The sequence below is a fragment of the Portunus trituberculatus genome, chromosome 37, assembly GCF_017591435.1.
Source record: "Portunus trituberculatus isolate SZX2019 chromosome 37, ASM1759143v1, whole genome shotgun sequence".
NCBI lineage: Eukaryota > Metazoa > Arthropoda > Malacostraca > Decapoda > Portunidae > Portunus > Portunus trituberculatus.
The window spans coordinates 30,133,559-30,151,227 of NC_059291.1; the positions used below are offsets into that span (position 1 = coordinate 30,133,559).

The 17,669-nt window shown below is 43.3% G+C and overlaps 1 protein-coding gene across 6 annotated transcripts in view; it reads right to left on the reverse strand.

Annotated features, from left to right (window-relative positions):
* The window catches only part of LOC123514317 (teneurin-m-like), a 581,802-nt gene that overhangs the window by 74,139 nt on the left and 489,994 nt on the right, over window positions 1-17,669 (reverse strand). For all 6 annotated transcript variants that reach the window (XM_045272144.1, XM_045272141.1, XM_045272145.1 and 3 more), the window contains one exon: window positions 15,478-15,695. In XM_045272144.1, coding sequence (XP_045128079.1) covers window positions 15,478-15,695 — 218 coding nt within the window. The remainder of the gene's footprint in view (window positions 1-15,477; window positions 15,696-17,669) is intronic.

Consider the following 17,669-nt stretch of genomic DNA (forward strand, 5'->3'; position numbering starts at 1 on the left):
CATTATCTTTGTCTGGCCCTCTTGCTATCCCCAAACTTTCTCTCCATATTACCTAAAATGTTTGTCTTTATCTTTACAACCTTCCAACTTTGTCTGGACCCTTATTTTCCAGCAAGTTTTTCAGCCCCGAACTTTGGGCGTAAATCAAGAGCAACACTGTCACAACGGCGAGGCTCTTGGCTTATGAGGGGACAAGAGTACGTATTTTGCCTCAGCCGCTGTGAGAGACAAGATATCAAACGGACGTTATCACGCACACGAGGCTGCAAGGGTGGTGATTGTGGTGGTGGTAGCAAACCGGACTGTAACTACAATGCAATTCTTCTGACTCGTAAAGTGAAAACTCAGTCGTATCTTGTTGATGTTTCAATAAAAAAGAACGACAACTTTCTCTGCGATATTATTCCGCTATTTTTTATTTTTCATCCCAGCAACGAAGAGAGTACAATGAAAAATGACCTTCAAACTCATGGTTGTGTGTAGTTATTCATCGTTTAGAGTGACCTCATGGTCGATGCGTCTTCCCAATAGATAACCCGAGTGTGAGTGTAATCAAGTGGTAGCGGCAAGTTGTAAAAAAGCCGGCAAATGTATCAAACATCTTCTAAAATCTGTACTTTACCTGTAACTTTTCATTCTATTTAAAAAAAAAAAAAAATTTCATCACATCTGAATTTTCTGGAGAAAAAGTAAAGAAAATGCAGCTGCTTGTCCGCCGCAGCAAGCAACTAGAAATCTAGAGTATGTTCTTCTTGTTACAACAAGCTTTGTGCTTCGAGGCAACATTGAAGTAAATTATGGCTGTAAGAACGAGTTTGCAGTGAAGAGTGAAATTATTGCAGGATCAGACTGGTGCTGCCACGCGGCGCGCTGGAGCATACCCTAGCAGCGACTGGCGATACTTTTAGCGCTAAGTGGCCAAGCCTCTCACGCACTCACAACCACAAGCTGCTGGAAGACGAGGAGAAGGAGGAGGAGGAGGAGGAAATGCTATGAACCTCGAAAACGTGGTAAATGGCAAAGTTCCTAGAGCAAATTTAATAATCAGTAAAACGAGAGAGAGAGAGAGAGAGAGAGAGAGAGAGAGAGAGAGAGAGAGAGAGAGAGAGAGAGAGAGAGAGAGAGAGAAAGAGAGAGAGAGAGAAATACCACCGACTCGCATAATGCTTCAGGAAAAGAACAACACACACACACACACACACACACACACATTTTAGAAGGGAGATTGCTTGTTTAAAAATCAATCCAGTGCGTCTTAAAGGGATGCCGATGGACTTGTAGTTAGCACATTTAGCAGAGGCGGCACGCGGGTTCTCAGTCTGGGTCCCGCGGGCGTTATCATTATCCTGCTTTGTCTCTGCTTAGAAGTTTACGAGGAGGCTCAGTGAGAGCAGGAAAGGAGGGCGGGACGCGCGTGAGAGAGAGGGAGGGAGTGATCGATAGGAGGAGGAGGAGGAGGAGGAGGAGGAGGAGGAGGAGAAGGAGAAGGAGGAGGAGGAGGAGGAGGAGGAGGAGGAAGAGGAAAACAAAGACGATAAATAGTGTGTGTGTGTGTGTGTGTGTGTGTGTGTGTGTGTGTGTGTGTGTGTGTGTGTGTGTGTGTGTGTGTGAGGAGGAGGAGGAAGAAGAGGACGATGAGGACGAGGACAAAGGGTGAACGTGCATTCGTGTGTGTGTGTGTGTGTGTGTGTGTGTGTGTGTGTGTGTGTGTGTGTGTGTGTGTGTGTGTGTGTGTGTGCGTGCGCGCGATGGTACACTGCCCGCTGCTCCCAACCTCTCACCAATTAACTCTGTTCAAATAGTTCATTATCTTTTTTTCCTTACGCTCAAATCCGTTTCAATCGCGCGACACTGGACAATTCCTCAGTGTTTAAGGTCGTATTTACACCATAGATGGACGGGTTTCCGGGGTGTAATGAGAGGCAGCGGCGTCATCATTTATCTTTTGATCAAATCTCTCTGTATTTATGAATGCCAAAAATATAAAAGTTTTGATAATCAGACTTATCACTGATGTTTCTTTAAGCACATGACACACGATCACCAGGACCAAGATCAAACACCAGAGACTGCTGCCTGTCATGCATCACTCATTCAAAACTATTGACAGACCGAGATCATTACACTACTGAACTCTCTCTCTCTCTCTCTCTCTCTCTCTCTCTCTCTCTCTCTCTGCACTTTTCCAGTTATATCATCGCACACAACCAGGGAAAAGAGAAATTCCACACTGCACGAATACTTCATAACTACAACACCGATTAAAAAAAAAGTAGAAAAAAGAAAAGAAAAGTCACCGTTAGTCAATACCTTAATGAAAGACTCTTATAATCTCATTTCGACTTCCTGAAAAGAATCTCATTAAATTTTTTCAGACCTGGATGAGTCCTCTCAATTTCTCTATTCAATCCGTAGCCATAAACACTTCGAGGATAATTGGCAATTATAAAATCCATGATCTGGGCCGCTGGGCGTCTCGAGTGCGAGTAGCGACCTCCTCAGCCCCAGCCACCGTAAAATTGAGTTCCTCGCCGAGTACAGAGTCGCGGGTGGCGGATAAATCAGACAGACAAGGCGGCAAAACGTGCATAGCGGGCCCAGATTGCTGCCTCACACGTAAGCACGCACGCACGCACGCACACACGCACACACACACACACACACACACACACACACACACACACACACACACACACACACACACACACACACACACACACACACAGACTGTGGTACGAAATGCTACTGTAGTCATTATATTTGATAAAGTATACACGAACATCAGCAAGCTCAAGGGGCAAACTGAGTGTTAAAAGACATTTAAACTGTCCAAAGAAATATCTTGTTAAAAGAGAATGAATAGGATTATTCTTACGAGTACGATCAGAAGAGATCACAAATATAGCGTACAAGTAGTGCATGGAGCAGTCTAAATATAAGAGGGGAAGGTGGTCAAAACGAAAGTCACTTAAGATAAAAATAGGGAACACCACACACTGAACTGAACTGATGTGGAGAAATTACACTTTCCCAACCGAGACACCTGGACTTGGAATAGTTTGGAGGCAGAAAAGGCTCGAGGAAAGAACATACAGGGTAAAGGTAGCTTGGTCGAAAGCAGATAAGGAGATAGGACAAAACACATTCCGTTCCTATTTTAAATACTACAACTACCTAGAGAAACATACCTACTCACTCACACACACACACACACACACACACACACACACACACACACACACACACACACACACACACACACACACACACACACACACACACACACACGAGATACTAGATGCACAACAAAAAAGAAAATACATATGCAAGAAGACAATCTCTCTCTCTCTCTCTCTCTCTCTCTCTCTCTCTCTCTCTCTCTCTCTCTCTCTCGCAGCTAAGGGTGGCTGGTTACGACGAGGGTTGGGTCACTTTACCTACACCACTTTTCCTACCGTTGTGCACGTTTCCATTTATTTTTAGAGTGCAACTACAATACCATGGAATCGAAAAAAACAACAACAACCACCAAGGTATTCGGCTCACAGTTATTTGCATAATGCCCTCGCTTATTTACCGTATCAGCCATTTACAGTAGAATTTCGATCAGATTCTTGTACTACACCACTTCATTTTCCATCCAATACACTCACGACCCTCGCACTCTTCTCTCTTCCGTGCTTTGTATCTCCTGACGCCTTTTCTTGCTATGTATTCCTATGTATCCCTCTGCATTGTGTTCCCGGTGACTCCCTGTCCCATGCACATTCCACCAGCCCTTCTGTCCACCTGTTCGACCCTCACCCCTACCTCTCCATCACCACGAGACACCGAACACAATCAAAGTCAGTTCCCCTCCGACTGAACTGAATCCTGACTTGCTCATTAGACTAACCTTACATTATCTATTAAGTCTATTGTTCCGGGGGCGCGTGACGGTCGTGTCCAGGTGGTATTATCATCATAGAGGTCATTATCGTTAGAAATGGCGACCAGGATGACTGTAAACGAGGTTGTATTTCATTTTAGGTATTTGTTTTTGGTCCCTTGTCGTGTCCGCAGGAGAGACGATGCATGAAATACATGGTCTATCTTGTCTTGTGTGAGCCTCATCCATTGTTCGCTGTGTGTTTTGTTTCTGGTGCAGCACGAAGAGCGTCTCTCTAATAGCACTCATTACAGGCACCACCACCGCCTCGTCGCTTATATTCACCGCCCCAGAAATATCATCCCAACGTAATTAACTAAGATATACGAGGAGACCAACACCCTTATATGTAGTTTTTGCCCAGAAGGAAGCATGTAATTACTCGCACCTATTTATGTAATGGTAAAAATAGAAGAAAAGCCGCGAGCGAGGCCTTTTATTATTATACTAGGCACTGCGTTAAACTAACACTGACTGAAACATACAAATATTACTTTTTGACTTACATACTAGTGGATCACTTTCCTCATAAATAACAGCCACGCGTCTGGTGCATGCTATTAAAATCTTAGTGCAGAGCTTAAAGACACAAACAGTGGCCTGCTTCTTACAATAGAGAATCTCACCTATAAAATGCATTTCCAAGCTTCGATGTAGCACCAAGGCAGCGGTTGTCTGTACTGTACTACTTTTAGTGTTCGTTGCTGGTTAGAGCCTGTGTTCACTGTTGAAATCTACCGCTTACCAGCACGTGTATTGAGTGAGCCTTTCATTTAACAGTTCCAGCAGGCTGCTTCAAAAAGACTGACGATACAATAATGAAGAGGAATGGTGAGTGAGAGAATCTGCCTTCGAAGACGACACTTCAGATAAAAAAGTGTACTTCTATTTTTTTTGTTATTTTTTTTCACGTCTGGTTTCCCTAGTGAGAGCAAGGACGGTGTCTCCTACCACTTCTTTCGCTGTTTGATTCAGCGTAATTTTCAACCCTGGGCTGTCCACAAACTGTCTTGGTTACACAAGTAAATAAATGCTATTCAGGTTCCAGCGTTCCAGGACAAACACCTGTTTCGTCAAACAAATAACCATGGAGAGGCATAACAGCTCAAGTTCAACTGAAAAATCTAGATATCTATTCTTGACCAGACTAAATTTCTAAATTTAGTTTGTATATCTCTTGGAGAAATGTGTGATTGACATACATATTTTTTGTAGCCTATAAGTTCCCTAAACACGAAACACTCCTTGGGCTCGTTTTTTTTTTACTTTGCAAGGAAAGGCTTGCTGACGGAGCGATCTCGGGAGATTTCGAATGGATGAGTCAGGGCAAAAAAAGTGTTCAATGACTTTTCTGAAACGATCTGGTGACAAAGTAGCGACCAGGTGAAGGAATTCATCTGTCACAACTCAATTAGGTAGCCTGGAGACACTTTCCCTCTGCTGCAGCACGTAACACTACACCCACCACGACATTGTTTCCAGTATCCTAAACTACATCCTTGCTGCTGCTCTTGTTATACATCCCACCACCAGCCCTACCTCGGCAGCCATAGTGCTCCATCACCACCATCTGTAACACTTTACGCCAACACAACATGCTGCTGTCTCCACACCCTCACCACAGCCACTACTGTTCCGCCTCCTGTAATTATATTCTTTTTGCTGTAAACTAGCTATAAATCCATGGCCTTCTGTGCTCCAAGTTATGACATTTGTGCAAAGAAAAATGACAAAGATATGAGAACAGGTATACAGGAGCTGTTCGTCAAGTCTCTCTCTCTCTCTCTCTCTCTCTCTCTCTCTCTCTCTCTCTCTCTCTCTGAGCTAATGAATAGGAGATGTTTCTGCCTGACAAGCCCAAAGTACTGTATGAGCGTGATATAAATAAAGCATAGAGAGGATGTGTTTCAGGACTTCATCGTGGTGACCTTGAGATCACGAAGCTTTTATTAAAAAAACAAAAACAAAAAAAAGAGCGAAACGAAGCTGTAAAGCGAAACAGAGTGCCAGACAATAATCCAGCGAGGCGGTGTGGGAGGGTCCTTGCTGAAGAAGGCCATTCGTTCACATAGGCCAGCCGACAGATGCTATCCAATCTCCTTTATGCCGGGCAATCAGCCTTATCTAAAACCAGACTGTGTCCGCTTCTCGTCTTACTCAGCGTACTGGATATTAACTAAATATGATAAGCCTTCTTGTGATCGATTGACGTTGTCCATGATTTTTTTTTTTTTCCCTAAAGTCACAGGTTCTCGCACGCCAAGTGGAGTTCAGCGAGAAGGTAAAGTGTAGCCACACACACACACACACGCACACACATACACACACACACACACGCCCGGTAGCTCAGTTGTTAGAGCGCTGGCTTCACAAGCCAGAGGACCGGGGTTCGATTCCCCGGCCGGGTGGAGATATTTGGGTGTGTCTCCTTTCACGTGTAGCCCCTGTTCACCTAGCAGTGAGTAGGTACGGGATGTAAATCGAGGAGTTGTGACCTTGTTGTCCCAATGTGTGGTGTGTGCCTGGTCTCAGGCCTATCCGAAGATCGGAAACAATGAGCTCTGAGCTCGTTCCGTAGGGTAACGTCTGGCTGTCTCGTCAGAGACTGCAGCAGATCAAACAGTGAATTACACACACACACATACACACACAAACAAACAACTCCTCGCCACAGTAAGAGGAACCAGGCAGGGACGTGACCACATTAGCCGCGAGGTAAACGTAGATGATTGCTGCAACAGGAAATGCCACGGAACTTTGATAATTTCCTATGTTTCAGCCATTACATTTCTTATATGTCTTGACAAAAGTGGCAGACGGTAACAACCATTTCGCCTCCTATGTGCACACCTGCATGCACGCGCGCACACACACACACACACACACACACACACACACACACACACACACACACACACACACACACACACACACACACACACACACACACACACACACACACACACACACACACACACACACACACACACACACACACACACACACATTCACGTCTCCGTCACCTGCTACCCCCAGACGTGCCTCTCCCTGCCTGCGCCACCCGACACCAGAATCGCGTGGCGCCCTTAAGAGCACCGCGCACTGACCTTAGCGCGGTGCCCACTATGGTGCGAGCCATAAATAAATAAATCAATAAGTAAATTCTTGGTTAAGTTAGATCTATAGTAAGGTTAAGTATTTCATTGTTTTAATGTCCCCCCCCCTTGTATATTTTCAGTGTAAATTTTTTGTTGCACTGCCAAACTAATAAACCGTATATTATTATTATTATTATTATTATTATTATTATTATTATTATTATTACACACACACACACACACACACACACACACACACACACACACACACACACACACACAAGCGCATGCGGATAGTGTTCTTCAGTTTTCTGGTGTAAGACATGCAAGATTTTTAGCTTGTTAAACGTACATGTTGTCATGTTTGAGTAACCGATGCACAGATCTTATCTATCACAGCCTCTTTCTCTGCCCTGCTCTCCTGCCCCATCAGCTGCTCCCTGTTCCTTCTCGCGGATCATTATCAGCTGGATCATCTTCCACGAGTCCAAGAAAATGACCCGCCTGAGCATCATCAAAACTTTGGTGCTGATAGAAGGGCAGAACCCACGGCTACAATACGAGCTCTTCTGTGCCCGGTAGTAACTCTGTCCGCCTTGGGAAGCTTTAGAATGAGTAAACATTATGAATGAAATTTAGACATCTCACTCATGAGATATTTGATAACCTAATGAGGCAAAAGAGACGAGTGTAATACAGTATATCTAAGGAAGTGAGGTCAAGTGACACGTGGGAACAACTGCTAGGTGGAGGTGGGCGGTGACACCCACACTTGGTAACATGTCGCGTGGCACAACCCGCAAATCTCTCACATGTAATGAGAGGCGAACCTCTAAGACACATCAGTCATCGCCTTTCGCTTCGCTAACTCAGGTGAAGCTCAATGCTTCAAAAAAACATCGCTGTCAAATTTCAAGGCAGCGTGAAATAGGCAATTAAAGAGGATCAGCGGTGCAGGAGAGCAGTGCAGGTCTGTGAGAGGGTCGGGCGCCGCTGTTAATAGTCAGGATTAAATCTAGTCTTTCAGCACAAGACTGATTTACTGGTGTTGGGCCCGCCGACTGTTAGCCTTATCCCGCTGGAAGCCTGTACAGAACTGGAAAGTCCCCTTCAAATTACACGGGAGGGAAAAAGTCGTTGATGGAAGAGGAGGTAATTTATTATCTCTTTCGTTGAATATTTACATGAATGGTAAAGGATTTCTTCTTCCTAATAATACAAACATGGTAGGTTTTCTCTATATGAAAGGCATTCAACAAGGTGTGAAAGGCCTATGCACTGTATCAGTACCTGGAAAACATCCTTGATTCCGTCTTTCAGTCTGCCTTTCTAGACGTTTTCAAGACCGAAGCCTGAACAATACTGGATTAGGACGAGCTTGTCTCGCTTATAAGGCGAGATTACAAAGCTGGTGTCAGAAAATTCATGATTAGCATAACACCACAATTACTACTGAAAAGTATGAGTCTCAAGATGCGCTGCTACATCTACTTAGAATTTCGACAAAGATGGTGATATTCTAAATATCCGAGATAAATATTCAATGAACAGAGGCTACACTTCATGCAATGGACGAAATTGCAACTTGATTGCAGTCTAGACAAAGGCTCTTCTTAACATCTGAGAACTCGGGAAAGGAATCCACTTCAGTGCGAGGGTGCTGTGTGTCACTCCGAAGATGACTATCCCGTATGGAGAATCGGAGGAGTGAAGGTGAGACAAAAATGTCTGAAGAGAAAAGTCTTGGAGGACTGATGAAAGGAGATCAGAAGAAAATGTAAGAGGAAGGGATAAGGAGGTTTGTGAAAAGCCAGACGGGGTTTGCCCAAGGTCCTTGAAATTACCTCTCAGCGTGATATATGATTATCAGATGTGCCTTGAGAACAAACAAGTTACGTTGAAGCAACAAGGCCTCTTGGATGCAACCACCACCCAGAACATTACGCTCGGCACCTCCGTACATCACACGCCACACCACTGCACACCATGCCTACACTACGCTCACGCCACACATGTCGCCTTTGCACACCGCCATCGAGAACACACACACACACACACACACACACACACACACACACACACACACACACACACACACGTGCCTGCTGTTTTTTCCGATGGCATCTAAACTACCTGACGGTTATTTCATCGGGAATTCTTAAGCACCCTTTGATTGGCTTCAGAACCTAAATGACTACTTTTCTTGTCAACCAGAATGCCAGCCACAGGCTTAGGCGAAATCCAGGGGCGCAAAAAAAATGTTTAGATTATTTCACAGTCAAAATAAAACTACAACGCTTCTCTTATGTAAAAACTTGCCTAAAAATATAACAAAAACATTGCTTAAATGTGTAAACACTAAATTTCCCAAGAGTCTGAGAAGAAAACTAAGGTGATTACAAAGATTGCAGAGGCAGCGTTGTAAGAGTAAGGGGAGTAGGAGGAACCTTGCACTGTGTCGAGGAAGGTGTGACACAAGAATGGAAGTCACTGAAATAAAATGAAAAGGAATGGATGCGGGACAGAGCACAGGCAACTTGGTCAGAGGTTAATGCAGCAGCAGATGCAGGGCTTGAACAAGTGCATGACGATAACTGGTGAGCGAAATTAATTATAAATATGAAAAAAAGTTTAAAATGTAAGGATATAAAAAAAAAATGAGGCGATCCAATTATAATATTTATGAGTGACCCCTGATTTTCTTAACCATCGCTATCCTGAGGGCACTTACAGCGAGGCAGCCATTGGAGCAGTGGCGGGGAGGGCGGGAATGGAATACAGTAGAGCAGAGGTGGAAGGACGTAACGTAGTGGACAAGTTGCTATCATAAAGAAATGTCTACGTAGCCCCTGATATTCAGCTATTGTGACAGTGACAGCATGAGAAACAGATAGCTACATGAAGAGATTCGATGGGAAGTTTTGCCGTGGTGGCCTCACACAGACGGTCAGCGGGCAGAGATGGGTGGAGGTGATTGGGGAAAGCCTTTGTTTTGCGGTGAGTCATAGAGCCTGATGGTGATGGTGATAATGATGATGACTGATGATGATTATGATGATGATGAGGTCATTCCTGATCACGCTCTCGTCCATCACTTTCCATTATTACCCGGCATTAATTATGTCATGGATTTGCCAAATCAGCTCGACTCGTATTACAGTAAATCACATTCCTATATCACGGCAAGGTTGTGAGCTGTGAACACTGCCTTGGGAACGAGCACTGCTGTGTGGCGTCCTTGTTAAGCCGTTGCACCCTCAGTCATTCAATCAATCAATTCATCATTCATCCAATTGGTTAGACTAAACAAAATGAAACACAAATCTGAGGGAACTATTGAATATTGAATAGCTACTTAAGTCCTTTACTACAATAGACATCACCACACTTCGCAAGAAAGATTGAATGACTGAATGTCTTCAGCCTCTTTCTCATCGCCGAAATGTTGCATCTCTTGCTATCTTTTGTCGCTATTTTCATGCCAACTGCTCTTCTAATCTTGCTAACTGCATGCCTCCTCTCCTCCTGCGGCCTCGCTGCACAAGGCTTTCTTCTTCCTCTCACCCCTATTCTGTCCATCTCGGTAATACATAAGTTAACCATTACTCTCAATCATTCATACCTTTCTCTGGTAAACTCTGGAACTCCCTACCTGCTTCTGTATTTCCATCTTCCTACGACTTGACTTCTTTCAAGATGGAGGTTTCAAGACACTGTCCCGGACCTTTGGCTAACTCTATTAATCTTTTAGGGATCTGGCATTCCCCTCTTGCATGGAAAAAAAATACCAGTCAGAAAAGAGTAAATAGTCATAATAGTAATAAATAACTATAGAGGATCAGAAAGATATCTCTCTCCAAACTCAATAAATCTCTAATGGAATACAGAATAACAGTGAATTGACGTCGTGTTGCCTAGAGGGATGATGCTTGATTACCGAGCTACTGTTCTGCCGCTTAAATTCCCGGCAGTGAGCAGGTCAGCGGCGTCCTCTGTGACACCCGCATTCCCGCCCGCCCGCTCGCCTTCCACTCCACCACTCACAGCTCGCTTTCCTTCCCTTATTTACAGACTCCACCTTTTTCTTCTCGTCTGCTTAATCACTCTTTTTGTGTACTTTTGCCATTCCAGTCGTTGTTGCTTTTGTTTTTCGGTACTACTACTCTTATTTGTATTTCTACTACTACTACTTGTACTGTGATTGCTGTTACTACTACTACTACTACTACTACTACTACTACCCCCACTACCACTACCACTACCACTACCACAACTATTACCAGTGCTACAACTATTACATTCATCAAGCTTTCCCTTTTCTTCCCTTCCTTCCTTGCACCCCCATCGATCACTCCAGGGCGGGCAGCAGCATTCACGCCGCCCCGACATTCTTTCCCGCCATTCATCAACCATACAAATCCTGCTCGACACTACATCTTCGCACTCCTCCATCCTCACGCGTCATCTGTTCGTCTTTGTGGGCTGCTCGCAAGTCGGGGCGAGGAGATAAATAATGGTGCATCTGTTGCCGAAACCAGTGCTGTTATGTGGCGCAGAGAAAGAGAGAGAGAGAGAGAGGGAATGGCCTGAAAACATTAAAGTGTCGGAATGAAGGAAAATGAAAGGGAAATTGACAGGTAAAGAAATGTGCGTAAAGAAGGAAACGAAAGGAATGTTGCGGAATGAAGGAGTGATTGCAAACACGTCAGCAAAATGAAGAAAATGAAAGGCAAAATTGATAAATGAAGAAAAGATTGTAAAGAAGAGAGGGTACAATAAAGAAAACGAAAGGAATATTACCCAATGAAGGAGCGACTGCAAACACGTCTCATAATGAAGAAAAATGAAACAGCGTCTGGTATGTAAAGTAAGATAAGTAAGAATATAACGAAGGAAAGATGAGAGGAATATAATCAAATAAAGCAATAACCACTGAACGGAAAGGAGAATAATACGTAAAAATAAATCAACGAATGGAGAAATGACCGAAAACATGAGTCACGTGAAAAAAGAACAAAAAGAAATTTGCTAAAAAAAAAGAAGGAATAAAAGTAAAGAAAAAAAATCAAAAACACCGAATACCATAAACAAAAAGTAAATAAGTAAATAAATGAAAAAAAAAATAAGGCATCGAAAAGAAACATCAACAGGAACCAATGGAAAAAATAAAAGTAACTACCACGAACAATGAAAAGTTTACGGACAGAAGTAACAACAAATAGCTTTCCATAATATTTGTTTTCACTTCACGCCTGCAGTAAATACTCGTAGTTGCACTGATAGGCTCATTGAATTGTTAAAACGGCGCAATATTATCTGTTCGCCTGAAATAAAGGGAATGATAAACAAGGCCAATCCCTGCAGTCAAGTTAGCCGTGGCAGTATACGCGGGCCCAGCAGCACACCAGGGAGCGAGCAGGGTGAGTATGGCGGCCTCACTACACCGGTGGGACGCGTGCACCTATAAATAAGCCACACTCGTTATAAAGTTACAGTCGTGACCTATCTTCGCTGGCTTTCACTTGTTTCACTATCGTATTTCTGTCCAATCCTGTTCTACCTAACGCATTACAGTAAAATATTTCAGAATAAGATCAAATAAGGGCACTGCAGAAGGTCAGTTGGTGTACACAAGGCAGGTTATTGGTAGTTCAGACCAACCATCTATCATAGTCATTTATAAACTTATTCCATTTTCTCTTGAATTATTTATTGTCTTTACGCTTTCATGTTCTTGCTAAGTCTATCCTACTCCTCTACAGCGCTCATATTCAATTCCAAGATTTATAACAATGTACAATCAATACAAGCAGTGAGGAAATGAAGTGTTACTCAGTACTGAGGAGGCGGCGTCTGTTTGTTGAAAGGAAGATGAGAAAGTAGACAGACATCTTGTAGGTGTTAAAACGCTTTTTTTTTCTTTTTTTTTTGGTACACTGTGGCCCAAACTCGGCTGGGGTGGGTGGCCGGCACGTCTTCCCCTTCAGGCTGCTCACGATGGCTTTGGCAACCCCATTTAGGAAAGCAACTGATACATAAGGTCTGCCATCCTCTTTACCTTGAAATTTTGTCGATTAAGGCCTTTTTTCTTACTTTTTGAAAGAAGAAAAAATTCGGAGGTTCTTAATCAAATGTTGCAGATTTGTATTACATAAAATATTCTTGAACTTTTTTTTCCACCTCACTCACTGAATGATGTGACCATTTAAAATACTGGAATGAGATTTGAAGGAACGAAGAAAGGTAAAAGTTTATTTCTTTTGCAGCAACAGTAACCTATTAGAATATTTTAATGAGTCAGTGACGCCAGTCTTCTAAAGGTCACCTCACAAGTGTCTGCCTTGTTAATAATGTGTCATCACATATGCAGTATGTAAGAACATGAATTACACGCATACTCTCTCTCTCTCTCTCTCTCTCTGCACACTTACACACACACACACACACACACACACACACACACACACACACACACACACACACACACACACACACACACACACACACACACACACACACACACACACACACACACACACACACACACACACACACACACGACATCTTCCGAAGTTCCATCCAAATCTTTAATATGGCAGTTCACAAAGGATCATTTCACTTTAGTTCATTCCGCAATGAAATGGAATGCGACGACGAGGCCAATGAGAGAGAAAGCGGATGCATGAATGAAATAAGTGAAACCCTTTCGCCACACAACAAAGACCATTTGGAAATCAAGTTATGATAGAACACGTTAATCTGTTGATTAGTTATAATGAGAGTTTGATATTATAGATGAGAGAGAATGTTGAAATGTTAAAGGACACATTTTTAAAACTATTAATACGGAAAGGGTCTCCAGACGGACAAGTTTGGTGTCCTTTCATCAGTAGTCACCATTTGGAGAGACGCAAGGGGTGACAGTTTTGAATGACAGTAGATTGTTATTTGTAACCTATGATCAACTGGCTTGCCAACTATCAATATAAAAAATCTTCAGTATAAAAAATGAGAAAAGCGGAATTCAATAAAATGGCTGGTCTATTAGGGAGATCAGCCCACTCACTCACTCCCACACACTCCTATGTAACTTGAACCCGGCAGATCTTCAAATATTAATGAGAAACATGAAATGAAAGCCTTTCTCATAATCTAAGAAAGATATGATAATCGTGCGGGATTGACTGAATGCGATGAAGGACAGTGCGAGACTCTGTGAACATTACAAACAGTGAAGGGTGCATAGACAACGATGAGCAGGAGCAGAGTGCAAAAGTCTGCAGTTAATGTGCGAATTCATAATGATGAGGGAATGGGGTCAAAGGATAAGAAACAAACGGCATTCTTTTACTTCAAGGGGCTTAGATTGTTTTATAATCATATTAAAGGTAACCATATAACTGAGAAAAAATAAAATAGATTGGATGACATGAAAAGTTTTGGAGTAGGTCAAAATGGCACAGGTGTGGGAAGAGGAAGAATACAATAAGCAGTGGAGGAAAGTTCAGAGGGAAGGGTTAAAAGATAGTGATATCAAACACTCATTGAAAAGGAAATGTGGATGTATACAAAAAGGGAGAAATAAGATGGTCAGGTGGAAATGGTTCTACTGCTAGGGGAGAGCTGGTAAGCAGTAGGGAGATTGGAAACTAATGGAGTTTGGTACGGAAACGATTTGTAGGAGACACCTGACTCTTCACAGAGACCAGGCACAGCGAGCTGATTTCAGTGTTCCAGCGGTGTACATGAACCAAACTAATCACTGTATTGTGGGTGTGTAAGGCGGTCAAGAAAACAGTAGACTTGTCACTCAAAATCAAGCTGAGTGGAGCCAAGGATGACAGAGTTCCTTGTATGAGAGTAACAGTCTGCCAGAAAGAAGTACCAGGCGTGGTCCAGTAATATCTTTTGGTGTGAGTGGAACACCCAAGTACATACGTATGAGTGAAATGTTATTAGAACAGTGCGTTCTTCATTCAAGAATAACTTTCATAGAAAAATAAGCTTTAGTGTAAAGATTTTTCTACCTCTATGAAACGCGTAATAATGCATAAGACTGTAGTAATAGTAGTAGTAGTAGTAGTAGTAGTAGTAGTAGTAGTAGTAGTAGTAGTAATAGCACCAGTAGAAGTAGCAGCAGTAGTAGTGATGATGATAATGATAGTAGTAGTAGTAGTAGTAGTAGTAGTAGTAGTAGTAGTAGTAGTAGTAGTAGTAGTAGTAGTAGTAGTAGTAGCAACAGTAGAAGTAGCAGCAGTAGTAGTGATGATGATGATAATGATAGTAGTAGTAGTAGTAGTAGTAGTAGTAGTAGTAGTAGTAAAGAATAAGAATAATAAGAATGATAATGATAATAAAAATAATAATAATAACAGAATGATAATAACAGCAAAGTCCAGGCTGGTACAAGGACGCCTGCAGACAGGAACAACAAGCAGAGGCTGTACTCACCTGCGATGTAGATAAGGATGGTGGCAAGGACGACAGCAATGGTGATAAAGATGATGGCGGTGCATCGCCACGAGCAGTGAGGATTGGAGGGCCCGCGGGAAGTGCCGCTGGATGGCCCGCCTCCTCCCCGGGGGCCGGTGCCGGGCACTGAGTGCCGCAGGTTGTTGCGGACGGGTAACACGGGAGCTGGAAGGCCGCCTCCAAAGGGCACGTTATAGCTGTGTGCAGAAAAGAATTTCATTAAAAGCATTGATTAAAACACCGAAACAGAATGCATTTAAAAGGGACAGACAAAAGTGTTTCACTCTCGCCCCTCGCTCTCACCTGGGAAAAGTTTACACTAACACAGTGGTAGTAAAAACAGCAAAAGCGGAACACTTGATTGCCCAGCATTTAAAAATGGTTGGTGAAAGCTGACTGGTCCAACAATGTTGCCATCCTGTTTTAGGTCGTCCCCAGAGACCTCTCACTCAGAGACAAACCAAACATCCACGCCAAAGATGGCAATAACGACACAAGCCAAACAGCACACCTAAAGAAGCCTCACACACCTACCAACACAGTACCTGACAACGAGAGGGAGAGCCACAACACAAGAAGGATTGAAAGGGATGTTTTAAATTTTTCGACTTGGAATACACTACATTTCAACTCAACAGCAGAGGTGGCAACATGCATCACGTTACTTCATCCGTCTTACACTGATGTAGCTAACCTTATCATTCACACAACTATACCACCCTCATTCATCTCCACCTTCCCTACATTAATACCACACAATTTTCTTCTCCGTAAAGCTACCAAACACACCCTCAGCCCTCCCTACAATTCCATTCATGCATCTGGACACGCCCATGGCCAGCACACCTTTAAGTCGACGCAACAACGTGATCGCAGTAACTCTATGAAAGCCTTCTTGTATCCATAGGGGAGAGAGAGAGAGAGAGAGAGAGAGAGAGAGAGAGAGAGAGAGAGAGAGAGAGAGAGAGAGAGAGAGAGAGAGAGAGAGAGAGAGAGAGAGAGAGAGAGAGAGAGAGAGAGAGAGAGAGAGAGAGAGAGAGAGACATTGGTATACAACATCTCACATCATTTCATTTTTCTTAATCTCACCAATGTTCAAGTTCACATGAAAGGCCAGAAAAGTAAATAAAACTTAAAAATACCATGGAATATTTAAGAGGTACCCTTCTCTTTTTTTTTCCCACTCTGAGAAATGTTAATCTGGGCACTCAATCATTCATAATTTAAGTATAAAGACATATACTATTTTCTGTCAGATGTGTTTCACTGTTTCACTGTTTGATCTGCTGCAGTCTCTGACGAGATAGCCAGACGTTACCGTACGGAACGAGCTCAGAGCTCATTATTTCCGGTCTTTGGATAGGCCTGAGACCAGGCACACACCACACACCGGGACAACAAGATCACAACTCCTCGATTTACATCCCGTACCTACTCACTGCTAGGTGAACAGGGGATACACGTGAAAGGAGACACACCCAAATATCTCCACCCGGCCGGGGAATCGAACCCCGGTCCTCTGGCTTGTGAAGCCAGCGCTCTAACCACTGAGCTACCGGGCGTGTATATGTGTGTTTGTGTGTGTGTGTGTGTGTGTTTCACTGTTTGATCTGCTGCAGTCTCTGACGAGACAGCCAGACGTTACCCTACGGAACGAGCTCAGAGCTCATTATTTCCGATCTTCGGATAGGCCTGAGACCAGGCACACACCACACACCGGGACAACAAGGTCACAACTCCTCGATTTACATCCCGTACCTACTCACTGCTAGGTGAACAGGGGCTACACGTGAAAGGAGACACACCCAAATATCTCCACCCGGTGTGTGTGTGTGTGTGTGTGTGTGTGTGTGTGTGTGTGTGTGTGTGTGTGTGTGTGTGTGTGTGTGTGTGTGTGTGTGTATATAATTATCGTGAGTAAATCAGAGAGAAAACTCAAGGCTTATTTTCGTTATTTAGCTCTATCAATGTTTTATCACAACTGGTCAACATCCTACCTTTCGACACACTCATTTCATCCGTTGCATATTTATTTCTTTTTCTCCAGCACTATTCGTTCTTCCACCAGGTAGAAACAAATAATGAAAAAAAATAAATAAAAATAAAGTCCTCTTGAGTCAGTGGTTCTCCAGCGGCACATCACGCTTCCATCACTGCCACTACCATTACTT